The 13,688-nt window shown below is 35.7% G+C and overlaps 1 protein-coding gene and 1 non-coding gene across 2 annotated transcripts; both read right to left on the bottom strand.

Moving 5' to 3' along the window:
* Window positions 1-563: 563 nt before the first annotated feature.
* LOC121212853 (small nucleolar RNA R71) lies at window positions 564-670 on the bottom strand. Its single transcript, XR_005908226.1, has one exon. It is a non-coding gene; the product is annotated as a small nucleolar RNA R71 (small nucleolar RNA).
* A 9,497-nt stretch (window positions 671-10,167) lies between these two features.
* Window positions 10,168-13,448, bottom strand: LOC107893557 (monooxygenase 1). Its single transcript, XM_016818588.2, has 6 exons — window positions 13,225-13,448; window positions 12,931-13,077; window positions 11,507-11,563; window positions 11,258-11,426; window positions 10,930-11,158; window positions 10,168-10,857 (listed from the first exon to the last, which is right to left on the bottom strand). Exons 1-6 carry the CDS (start codon window positions 13,305-13,307, stop codon window positions 10,340-10,342), a joined length of 1,203 nt encoding a protein of 400 aa, XP_016674077.2. The 5' UTR covers window positions 13,308-13,448; the 3' UTR covers window positions 10,168-10,339.
* Between the last annotated feature and the right edge of the window lie 240 nt (window positions 13,449-13,688).

The following is a 13,688-nucleotide window of genomic DNA, read 5'->3' as shown; positions in this document are numbered from 1 at the left end:
GAAACTTGTCAGGACCACTACTCTTTGACGAAGAAATCGATCGCACAGTTCGTAGAGATCAACGAGAAATAAGGCAAAGCTTAAGATACACAGAGAATGAGCAAGAGGATAATACTCAACGCCCAACCAAAGAGATAGCTGAAAACCAAGACAATCAGCTACCTCTTGTAATTGCGGTTAATCAAAATCCTGCTCCACGCACTATGTATGATTATGCTAAACCTTCTTTAACAGGAACTAAATCAAACATAGTTAGACCTGCTATCGCTGCAAATACTTTTGAACTAAATCCTAACACTATTCAAATGATACAACAATTTGTTCAGTTTGATGGTTTGCAGGATGAGGATCCTAACGCTCACTTAGCAAACTTTTTGGAATTATGCAATACATTTAAAATTAATGGTGTTTCTGATAATGCCATTCGTCTTCGATTATTCCCTTTTTCATTGAGAAACAAAGCTAAACAGTGGTTGAACTCGTTACCACGAGGGTCAATCACTACTTGGGAACAAATGACCGAAAAATTTCTATTAAAATATTTTTCGCCTGCTAAAACGGCCAAATTATGTAATGATATCTCTTCGTTTGTACAGATGAACTTAGAAACACTCTACGATGCATGAGAGAGATACAAGGACCTTTTGAGAAGGTGCCCTCACCATGGGCTACCACTTTGGCTTTAAGTTCAAACATTCCATAATGGCCTCAATCATTCGACTCGACAAATGGTTGATGCAGCTACTGGTGGAACCATCAATAATAAAACACCTGAAGAGGCTTATGAGTTTATAGAGGAGATGTCACTGAATAACTATCAGTGGCAAGTCATGAGGACTAAGCCAACTAAAACAGCAGGCGTTTATAACGTCAATTCGGTTACTATGCTATCAAACCAGGTAGAACTTCTAAATAAAAAGATTGGTAGTTTTCTTAGTTCTTTACAGGTTCGCCCAGTAATGCAGTGCGAAGCAAGTGGAGGTGGAACAAGCCATTCAGAATACCAACCTTATGGCCAAAATATGGATAACGAGCAGTTAAATTACATGGGTAATAACCCTCGATCTCAAAACAATCCATATAGTAACACTTACAATGCAGGTTGGAGAACCACCCAAATTTCTCGTGGGGCAGTCAAGGAAATCAAAGACCACAACATCCTCCAGGTTTTCAACAGCCACCCTATCAACAGGAAAAGAAACCGGACCTTGAAGAGATGCTCACAAAGTTTATCTCAGTGTTAGAAACTCATTTTCAGAACACCGAAACAGCACTTAAAAATCAACAAGCATCAATCCAAGGGCTCGAAACTCAGATAGGCTAGCTTTCTAAACTAATCTCTGAACTACCACTAGGTAGCTTGCCAAGTAATATTGAACCCAGCCCAAGGGAACAGCTCAACGCGTTTAATGTTCAAGATGAAGAAGGATTCGTTGAGCTTGAGCCAGAACCAAGGCAAGAAACTATAGTAAGCAGAGGTCAAGGTGAGGTAGGTCATAATAAAAACAAATCAGTGAATGTCGAATACAAACCTCGTGTGCCATACCCCAATGCGACAAGGAAAGATTGCTAAAATGAACAATTTGGTAAATTCCTTAAACTCTTAAAAAATTACATATTAACTTACCGTTTATTGAAGCTTTATCGCAGATGCCAAATGCAATGAAATTTTTAAAGGAGCTTTTAGCAAATAAGCGGAAGTTGGACGAGGCGTCGCATGTGGAGCTAAACCCAGTTTGCTCAGCTATTCTCCAAAATAAACTACCCAACAAACTAAAAGATCTAGGGAGTTTTACGATTCCTTGCTTAATTGGTAGTTTAGATGTTAATAATGCATTAGCTGATTTAGGGGCTAGTATTAATGTCATGCCCTACAAAATGTTCAAACAATTAGATCTCGGGAAACCCAAATAGACTAGGATGAGCATTCAATTAGCAGACAAAACTATAAGATTTCCTAGGGGTATTATTGAAGATGTGCTAGTTAAAATTGATAAATTTATATTTCCCGTTGACTTCATTGTTTTAGACATAGAGGAAGATAGCAACACTCCTCTGATTTTAGGAAGGCCCTTTTTAGCAATTGCTAAAATGATTATTGATGTTGGCACAGGTGAACTCACACTCCGTGTGAGAGACGAAACAATCACCCTTCAAGCTTACAATTCTGGCAATACATCGAAAATTGAAGGTGATCGTTTAACCCATTCTACAAAACTGACAATAGAGTACAACCTGCTTTGCAAGAAATGAGTCTGAAGGAAGCACATGAGTCATTATCAAACAGTAGCAGAGGACCTATTTATGGAGATCGAAGGCTACAAATTGAGGAGCTAGATGAATGGCAGACGCATAAACCAAGAACACACAATAAACCAGAATTACGCCAGAACGAGCTCAACACATTCCCACATCAACTTAAGGTTGGAGATAAAGTCTTATTAGATGCCGCAGATCCTCACATTGTCACTACCACATCGAATGAAGAAATTTCTCTTACAGTACTTGGCCTTTTCCTATTCGGTATAGTCGAGGTAAGTTATCCCAAGTTTGGCACTTTTAAGGTAAACAACACCCATCTGAAACCTTATTTTGATGAGAATGATAGCAGGAAATGATAGCAGGAATGAGGAGTATAAACTCCTCGAACCACCATGACCATTCAATGGAGAGGTAAGTCGAGCTTAGACTATAAATAAGCACTTCTCGGGAGGCAACCCGAGCACTAACTGTATTAACTTCTTTAAAATTTAAACTTCAACACCTAACTTACTAACGGAGCTCTTAAATACAGGTTTTCCACAGAGACACGACCAAGCACACGAGCGTGCTTAAGGCTGTGTGAAAATAGGGCAACGATTTTCCCAAACATGGGCTATGATAAAACGCCACGGCCGTGCGACATGGCCGTGGTAAAACTTGCCAAAACAACACGGGTGTGCGACACGCCTGTGCGAAAGAACCGTAGGTGAACCTGTTAAAATAGCACGGGCGTGCGACACGCTCATCTCTAGCACCCGTGGTCGAACCTGTTAGATTGACACGGCCGTAGGAGAAGCAAACAACGCCAGACAAGGCCGTGTGACACGACCGTGTGCACCCACACGCCCAAGGAACACGGGCATGTACTAAATGTCAGACGTGCCCAAACTCAAAATTCGCGAATCACACGGGCTGAAATTGAGGAACACGAGCGTGTTACCTAGTCGTGTACCCTAAAATCTATAAATAAGATGCACTATTCATTGTCTTCTTCACCCAAAAACCCTAACCCTAGCAGCTACAAGTCCACACGCCCTCCCTGCCACGCCCGTGTATTGTTTCCAACTTCATTCCTAACACTTATTCTTCCATTTTTTAGCGTTTGTTCACTCTTTTACCTTTAACTCCACGCATTTTTAATGTTATAATCTTCATGTATCTCACACGATGCTATCATTCAAGTTTCATTTCTTTTAAGATTAGTTATCATTCATTCCCCATGATATTTTTTTTATGAAACTCTCATGCCTTACTCACCTATTCTAAATCAATATTCATAGTTTTCAATTGTTTTTTGTTATTTACCGTTACAACTCATGCCATGTGTTAAATTTATGCTTTTTATATTTCTATTAAATTCCTGGCCATTTTTACTCATATCACCATGCTAGTGCCATAAAAGTATGCCATTGAACTTATTGTTTTAGTTAGTTTTAGTAGTTGTGGCTGAAATTATGATTTTTATTTAAAATTTGTCTTTGTTTTACTTTGACCACTCATCAAGACGACTTGATGATTCTATTTGCAGGTACTATGTCATCTTCACGTGGTAAAAATGTTGTTGTCCCTACTTCAAAGAAAAGGAAGGGAGCATCATCTTCCTCGGGTCCTACGGTGGAAGTTCGTCACTTTTTCCTGAGGTTCCCCATCGGGCCCCAAGAAGAACTATTCCAAATACTCCAGGCCCGACCTTTAATTGTGGGCTGCTGCATCGACTAGGCTACGGTAGAACAAGTTTAGTTGACTGAAGTGATTCGGGCCCTCCTAACCACCAATCCTTGGGAGCTTTTCTTTGGGATCATCGACCTGGTGTATCTCGAGCTTACGATGAAATTATGCTCCACATTTCATCTTCAGACCATGATGATGAACTACGATGATCCCGACACAAACCAATTTTTCCTAGGCGGATTAGTTCGCCAGCTCAACGTCCTAGAATTCGGTACGACGATGGGTTTATATACGGAGAAATTTAAGGAGAAGAATGACTTACATGCTCTCAACCGCCGTATCTATCGTTATCCTTCACGGTGTTGGGACGCACTAGTACCATATAGGGCCACCTACAATCCTAGCCGCTCCAAGGCATCGGCTCTCCCTCCATCTCTAAGGTACCTACACGCCATTTTGGCTCACACAATCACAAGAAGGCGAGAGAGCACCAGCGTCGTCAACACTCACGACACCTACTTTTTATGGTGTATGTCGTACGGGCACGTCATCGACCTTGCCTATTTCATCGCCCTCATGATTCAGCACTAGATGGAGCGGCATAGGAAAAGGGTCATCTCCATTGGCCCCTATGTTACTCGGTTGGCTCGACATTTCAGGCTCCTCAGCACTGCCGTCCAAGAATCATCCTTAACCCTCATTGGCTAGATGTCTCCACAAGGCATCTCGAGCATGCTTAGCATGAGGATGATTGAAAAGTGCCGAAGAACCTATCCTTCTCAATATCGTCTCACCCAATGTACCGAGGAGGAGGCCTACGAGGACATTCCTGATGATGTCCCTTCACAGCACGAGGATCCCCCGTCTCAGCCACCACCACCCTTTCGTCCAGTTCATGTGGCGGCTTCATATGCTAACATCTCTGAGTGCCTCACTCGATTCGAACAGCAGTGTTTTCAACGATTTGACAACATTGATGCTACTCTACAGCAGATTTGTCAGCACCTCTACATCTCATCGCCAGTCCCACCTCGCGAACCATCCAGCGATGAAGATGTTTAAAAACATTTATTTATTATTTTGTGTTTTTAATTTTTATTAAAACTACTTTTTATTTTTTTATTAGACTTTAGAATTTTATTTCTTTTAATCATCAATTTCAGTTATTTCTTTATGAGTAATTATTCTTCCTAATATCCCCTAAAAAGTTCCTTATTTTATCACAGTTATATAGAGCTCCTAAGCTCATCATCGCATAGGAACTAAAAACTCCACCGGGAATAGTTCTCCACGACTACCATGTCCTGATCAACCACAACCATAGCTACCACTAGATATAATATTCTTTTGGCACGGGACTTATGGACTAATGAACCTCTACCACCATCGGAGTATCCTCCTCCACTCTCGCACCGATTACTCTCCAAAACTCCAGTTCGAGGAATTCATCATACAGGAAGTTTCACTTCTCTCCCTATCTTCTTTCTATATTCTTATATCTATCTTTGTACATTGAGGGCAATGTACATCTTAAGTGTGGAGGGGTATTTACTTCATTTCCCTATTAGAAAAATCCATGAATGACTGCCTTGTTCTCTTGAAAAGCTCTCATATCATATTTAGGATAAATTTTAATTGATTTATGATTTTGATTGATATATCTTGAATTAAAACATAGAAATTTATGCATTGATTGTTTAAACTTTAAGACATTATAGAATTCAGCATAATAAGTTGATTTTTAAGAATTTAAAATCTTAGGTTGTTTCCCCAAAGTTTAGGTATTATTTTGAGTTGGAATTCACAAGTTTTAAACATCAAAAAACCATAATTTGTGTGAGATTTTTGAGCCTTTTGAGCATCTATTAATTCTTTTATGTTCACTTTTATTATTGCTTTGAGTGCGTCAGTATTGAACTGTTATTCTAGAACTTGCTTGATTATGCATGTCAAGACCACACCATTTGATTTGATATCTCAAAATGATTAAGGCACTTAGGATTAACCCACTCATGCCATGAAAAGCCTACCTCCACGATTAACCCCTAGTAAACCCCCTTGAGCCTAACAAACCATTTCTTGTATTACCCTTAATATTAACCCTTAACCCATTATTGTTGAAATCCCCTAAATTAATTTGATCCCCATTTTTGTCGAGATTTGAATTGACATTGTTGCTTAACTATGTTTTATTCTATTTTGTAATTTAACTTGTTCTTAAAAAAATGTATACATATTAGTAGTAGTAAGCTTTTGTTTTTTAGCTTAAGTATTTAATTCCATATTCTGAGAAGAAGCTCTGTTGTACGCAAGTGATATTAAATCTTTTTCTAGATTAAGTGATTTTTCAATTCAATCTCGATTCTAACTTTTTCTTTCAGCCTGTGACCACACCCCCTAACCAAGCCTCATTACAACCCTCTAAAGACCTTTTGATTGATGTATCATCCCAATTTATAGTGGTGGAGATTTGATTTTCATGTAAGCTTATGGTAATAATTTTTCATTATTGACTATTGAGTGCTTCAATTATTGTCCTTACACACCTCGATGATTTGAGTGAATCTTTAGTGAGGATGTGAAACTCTGTGATATTCTGAATCAAAGGTAATTACTTAGATGAGGGGAGACACTTATATTTGCATGATTAAATACTCAACTTGGATTGTTTGAAACTTTTATGTTCTTTTAGTCGAATTCTCAATGTATGATTACCTATGGATTATGAAAAGATATTTTCAATAGAGATTATAAGTTGAGAAAGATTTATTTTGATTATGAGTTGAGGATTTTGCTTGAGGACAAGCAAATGCTTAAGTGTGGGGGTATTTGATAAACCGTAATATATACATATTTTTACCCTATGCTTAATGCATTTTATGGATGAGTTTCCCTTAGAATTGGTGAAGTCGATGCTCCTAATGCTTTAATTTCATGTTTTATACTTAGGAGAGCATAAGAGAGCGAAAGGAACGAGAAACGGGCCAAAAACAGAGAAAATGGGCCAAAGTATAAAATCAACCCGGCCTGGACTTCCTCACACAGGCAGACCATACGGCCGTGTCAATTTGGCAGATTCGAAGCACGATTCACATGGGCGTGTCACACGGGCATGTCCCTACCGAGCCCAAGTTGAGTCCAATTAGGAAAAGGTTAATTTTGAGGTTTTTAGGCATTCTAAAGCCTGTAAACACGCCTTAAAGGAAGAGAAAAAAGAGGGCACGGAGAGAAAGGAAGGAATTACTCGAAGAAAGCCGATTGATCCATCTCAGAAGCTGGAGTCACCATCAAGACTGAAGATCTCCCCTCAATTTCCCTTCAGGAGCTTTGGGTTTTATTTATGTTTTGTATTCGTTATTCTTCTGAGATGTTTTCCTTTTTAGTTATGAACTAAATCCCCTAAATACCTAAGGGGAATGAAACTTAAGACGAATCTTGTTATTATTTTTTAAATTGTATGATAAATATTTAACTTGTTCTTAATTATGTGTTCTTAATTCTAGTTTTGATACCCTAGGATACTAATTCAAGATAAGCTCTTATTCAGAGGAGGAATAGACTTTGTCTAAGAGTACATTTGTCATAATTAAGCGGAGTTGTTTGCGCGCCTAGACATAAGGTGATAAGATTTTGCCAGATTAGGGTGAAACCTAATAAGAGGATCTATAGATTGAGTTAATACAACCCTAGGGTGTTAATTAGAGAAAAGTCTCAATTATTCAATCTAAGGATTAGACGTTATTAGTCTTGAATAGGGATAATAACATAACTTAGGGATCTCCACGAAATAAGTTAAATGAATAAATCGTCTGATTCGGAGCCAGAATAACAAGTACAGTCTAGGTGGATTTTTCCTTAGGTATTGTCTTAATTCAATCGTTTTCCAAAAGTAATCCCCCAATTCCATTCTCTGTGAATTCTTAGATTAGTTAATTAGTTAGTTAAAACAAAACCCTGTTATTCTTAGGCTAGATAATAAAAAGACAGTCATTACTAGTACTTTTAGTTCCTTTGGGTTCGACAATCCAGTCTTGCTAAAACTATACTACTGTTCGATAGGTACACTTACCTGCATCGCGATAATAGTTAGTTTCAAGAACGATTAATTATAAATATTTAAAACTTACCTGTCACGAAAATCGCGATCACTCTTATTAAGGCAATACAAATTAAGGCAGTTTATACCGGCGACGCATGGGCTAGCTCAATGTGAATTCTCGAATAAGGGGGAAATTATAAGAAAAAAGGTTTGAGAGATTTCTGATGCTTAGAAGCAGAACCGCTGGATGAAGATATTGGCTTTTGGTTCAATGACGACTCCTGAATACAACGGATGGTTTAGTAAAAGGATTAATGATAATATCCCTAGGCCGAGTTTAGAGGGCGCTCGATCAATGGAGGAATACTTGCAAGTGGTCCCATCAGAGCTAGAGATCATAAGGCAAGACTTCGAAAGGAAGAATTCAGAGCTCGGAAAGAAGATAGAGCAACTAGAAGAGGAGAAGATGTATCTGAGGCTAGATGTCAATGTTCAGAAATTGGAGACTGAGAAACGGAGAAAGGGAAAGAATAATGCCGAGAAAGATTTGGATTATCTCAAAACAGATTATAAGAAATTGCGCCTATCGATGAGAACTGCCAGGTTGGGAAAAATATCTAAACATGGCGACACAAGATCTAAGAAGAGAAGGCCAAAGTCGATAGATGGGAAAGAAAATATCAAGACACTCAGGGTCTAAAAGAAGGTTTAGAAAAGAGTCTGTCAGAAGCCCAAAATGAGAAGATTGAATTAAAAGCCAGAATAGCAGAACTGGAAAAATCACTTCACTAGCACCGTAGACGTAATTCTGTAATGGAGCTGAAGGCGAGCTTGGATGAGATTAAAAAGCTGAAAAAGAAAGTCGAAGAACTCGAGATTGCGTTGCAAAATAGTGAGCTCCGGGTTGAGATCCTTGAAGCAAGTAACGAGCGGTGTAATGAGCAAATCCATCGATCTTAGACTCAAATTAGGGACAGAGACTACATTAATGGGTGAAGCTGTGGCCCAGGTTCGAGAGGTGGCCAACCATCCATAGACTTTAGCAGTTCAAACAGATATGTTGAGTGTGAAGTATGAGTTGGAGTCAGACCAGGGGCAGGAGCTAGCTTCACTACTTAAGAAAATTAAAACTTTGAGCATTAAGACAAAGCCTTATTTGTAACCCGTTTTATGTAAAGAACTTTGTTTTCTAGTAAAGTTTTCTAAATGGGATTGAATCAGAATCGGCGCCTTTTTGCATTCATTTCATGCATCTGTATTACATTACATCATATGCATTAAAGTCCACCAAAAGATCCTAATTAATTAAAAAATTATTTCAGTAATCTGGAAACCGAAAAAAATCTACCAAGTACACATCCTTATTGTACACAAAGAAAAACCAAAGCAATGGATAAAAGACTAGAAATGTTGGAACAAATGTATAAGGAAGCCCATTTATTCTACTGATTGAATAATAATAAATTAGCTTTTATTTAATCTTTATATACTATTTTAAAGCTAATTTATTATTATTCAAACAAATATTGTAGTCATCATGTGGTGTACTACTAACTATGCACTTGGATAATATTATTAATTTAATGTTATGTAGTACTAATTGTGGTTTGGAAGCTAATTTATTATTATTCAATCTTTGTTTTTTTTATAACACAATTAAGAATCATCTATCCGCTTTGGTTGTTTTCAATTTTTGACTCTAGCTTATTAATTGAATGATATTATGTATTTAATTTGATGTATTTATTTTTAAATAAATCATTACAATATATGCAAAAAAAATAATGTATAATATAAATTTATAGATATAAAAAAACCAAATTAAATAATGAAAGAAAATTTCAAATGTATACTTGTTTCATTGAAAGCAGTTTTTATGAAATATTTTCAGAAAATCTTCAAACAACAGAAAAGATTTTATACAAATTCATCAAAATACTAAAAAATATTAGTTTTCTCAGGCTTAATTTAGTCATGCTTCTAAGAAGTACTTTTAGGACAAAAAATACTTTTAAAATAAAAATATCCCTAAACATTACGTTTTTTTAGAGAGAAAGTGCTTTTTGAAAAGTACTAAGTGCTTGAAAAAAATATTTTTTAAAAACACAAAAATTTAACTTTTTTTTTAAATACTTTTTGTGTCAAAAATACTTTTTATCTTAAAAATTCTTCTTGAAAATATTACTAAACTATTTAAAAATATCACGTGGTTATATAACATAAAAAGATAACTAAAATACAACATAAAAATAACACCAAGGAAAGGAAAGGGATATGGGGACATTATTACACTGACTTTGGCTGTTTAATTTTAGGAAAGAAGTGCACGTTGTCATCACGTGCATTTATTAAGTCTCAGGAAAGTGATCAGAGGTGGCCGCAGTCATAATCAGTATGACTTGTCTGGTCCCCAAAAACAAGAATTAGGCCAGCAATACCCAAAGCTTTCTTCACCTTAGACGTATTGTCTTGTACAAGTCCAATGAAATATGTCTGCAAAGAAAGCCAGAAAACCCTCATCCTACGCTCCCGCACATACTCATCTAGGGCTTCCTCAACCAACCTCTTTCCTCCACCTTCCGCTGCTTGCTTAAGTTTCTCAGACAAGCATCTTGCCAACACCACTGCGTCCCCTAGCGACGCCCCTCCACCTTGTGAGATGAAAGGGCACATCGCATGCATTGCATCTCCTGCCACAACCACCGTGCCTTTTCTGAACTTGGTGCGCACCAGGTCCCATGGCGCCCGATACCGAAGTTCAGTCAGGTACAACGTATTGGGCTCTGTGTTCTTTACCAGCTCCACTATTTCTTCAGGGAAACCCTTTATTGCTTCTAGTGATGCTTTTGTTATGTAGGCTGGATCCTTCTTTGCATCACTCAAATCTGTTCATCATCATCATGCCATTTATTATAAACAAAATTAGTGTTTGTAAAGAGTAAAAGATATGTTGTTACCTTGAGATGTTAAGACTCGAGTCAAAAACCAATACACAAGCTTATCAGTTACAGGAAGCTGTCCCAAAGTAACATCATTGGAGCTATAAAAACGAAACTTATCGCCAAAACTATGACCACCTTCATAATACGTGAAACCTCTGGTCGCACATCGAGAGAAAAGCTTTGGGGAATTTACGCCTACAAATTTTGAAATTATGGAGTTCACCCCGTCGCATCCAATTACAATCTGTCACCAAACAACCACATTAATAGCCACACCTATATACACTCTCCAGTATAAAATGATAAGTTATCCGTAACTTAGATTAAAGTTATGATATAACACCTTGGCTTTAATGAGAGTGCCATCGTGGAGTTGAAGAAGGGGATTGGAAGTAAGAGGGTCAAGTAGGATAGAGACCGCTCGGCATCCCAAATACACACTTTCCACAGGCAATTCCTCCGCTAGTGCCTTCATCAGCTCCATCCGTTTCAAACAACGTAATTCCCCTTTCCTGTCAAATATATTTACTTTTTTTTTTTTACTTCCATTAATAGCCATAAAAAAACTAAAAACTAGGGGTTTCCAACTTACCCAAGAGGTAATTCTGATTCACGACACTTGCCCTCAGCAACTGATATAAATACTCCCCTACATCCATATCGGTATAACTTCAGAATATTTCGGGTTTTTTTAATTAAAATAATTAAAAAATTAATTAATTTTGAAAATGATATAAATTTTAAATTAACTGCAAAATGAATTGTTCTGTACAGTATTTTTTTTTGGCGTCGCCAGCACCATAGATTTTTCACCATCTACTGTCAACAATTCCAATGAAATAAAAACTTTAATTTTTTAAATGGTATCGCGGATGTGTGAGACGTTTATTTCCTGTCATAAATATTTTTAATTTTCATTTTTTTTGTATTTGTATAATATTTATTTAAAAATATTTTATATTTTCTTACGGCTTGATAGGTTGATGATATTTAAGAATATTGTAGAAAATAACTCATTTTGTAATTAATCTAAATTTTATACAATTTTCATAATTAATTAATTTTTATATTATATTAATAAAAAATCAGAATAAATCATTACATTTTAGAAAATATTACATACAGATGGAATGTAATAAAATATAAAAAAAAATTAGTTGTGAACATATATTAGTGGATCGATCCGGTATAAGAAATGGAAACGAGAACGAAAGTCGTTATTTACTTGGAACGTAATACGATATGGTAGTCTTCTTTAGTTCATAGGCACGAAATGATTTATTAAAATATAATTTTTTATAATGTAATATGTATTTCAATTTAATTAAAATAATATGAATATACCGTTTACCTCTGTAAAAATTTTAAAATTTTAAAATATATTAAAAATCTTATCACACATACATATTTGTTTGAGAATTAAAAAATTAAAATATAAATGCATGTTTTAAAATAATATAAATATATGATAAATTTAAATATAAATATGTATTTAGAAATAATATAAATATATAATAAATTAATATTCGGTTAACTTATACTAACAAAAGTTTTATTAATAATATAGATATATTAAATTTTATTTGGTTGGATAAATCTTTATATTTTTTTAGCATTAATAATATTTATTTGTTTTGTATTATTTTAACAAAGTTAAATATTTAATGAAGGTTTTTTACTTTTGCTACTTTCAAAAAGAAATAAATTATATTAAAAAATAAATAATTCAAAAAAAAATTAAAAAAATAAATTTAAAACAGTTTTGCACGAGTTTGGAGATATTAACAGTGACTTATATTTTCTTAAAGGCAAAAATATGTGAATAAATTCTGTTTATTTTCTTTTCTTAAAAGAAAACACTTCAACTTCAATTTTTTTTTTCTGTTTATGGTAACTCTGCATTAGAATTTTCAGTCGTCGTTAGAGAAGTAAAGCTTCAAGATTTAGAAGACATCTAAAATATTTTAATTAAACTATTTAAGTAGAACTTTTGAAGAGAGTGCTAATTAAGCTTACGATGGAATTTCAGTGCAAGTCTGCCGAAGCTTGGCGGCAACACCCAACTGATCAAGTGCACGCCACCCATTCGGTTGCATAATGATGCCAACGCCGGCGGCTCGCAGCGTTTCCGATCTCTCTAACACCATGCTCTTTATTCCTTTCCTGCAAAATACAACAAACACATACTACTTATTCACTGTATACTGAATGCGTTGATAGCTTCTCCCTTCAAGTGTCCGGAAAAGGAGCGAGTTTTATGAACAAAGAAAAATATGGGGGGAAGGAGGAAGAGGCGGAAGAGTGGAGAACCTGCGAAGAGCAAGGGCGGTAGCCAAGCCAGAAATACCACCGCCGACGATGACGATGTCCTGTTCTTGTTCACTAATATTCATGACTACTTAGTTTGCTGGTGAAAAGGGCAGGAGGGCTTTATAGATGGAATGCTTCAGCACCGTGTCTGTTTTAGATATCTTCTGAATCCACCATAAATTTTGATACAAACATATTTTATTATTAGACAAAGTCTGCTAACTGTTTTTTGAATGAAAAATTCTAAAAATTATAAAATAGTGATTTAATAATTAATAATTTAATTTTAATTAATTATTTAAAATTTTACAAAATATCACCCATTAATAAAATATTTAATTACTCAACTATAAAAATTTACAAAATGATCATTTAAATATTTAATTTTATCTTTTTAGTAACTAACCGATTAAATGGTCGTAGCTTTTAAAATTGACATAATAATAACTTTAACTCTTAACAAT

Source organism: Gossypium hirsutum, chromosome A13, assembly GCF_007990345.1.
Source record: "Gossypium hirsutum isolate 1008001.06 chromosome A13, Gossypium_hirsutum_v2.1, whole genome shotgun sequence".
NCBI classification, from domain to species: domain Eukaryota; kingdom Viridiplantae; phylum Streptophyta; class Magnoliopsida; order Malvales; family Malvaceae; genus Gossypium; species Gossypium hirsutum.
The sequence above is the reverse complement of the archived record's forward strand: the minus strand, read 5'-3'. Positions and strand labels throughout refer to the sequence as shown.

Coding starts and splice junctions, on each gene's coding strand:
- LOC107893557 (XM_016818588.2), bottom strand. CDS start 13,307: ATGAATATTAGTGAACAAGAACAGGACATCGTCATCGTCGGCGGTGGT. Junction 11,564..12,930: donor ACTTGCACTGAAATTCCATC/GTAAGCTTAATT, acceptor ATATGGATGTAG/GGGAGTATTTATATCAGTTG. Junction 11,159..11,257: donor GCACTCTCATTAAAGCCAAG/GTGTTATATCAT, acceptor GTTTGGTGACAG/ATTGTAATTGGATGCGACGG.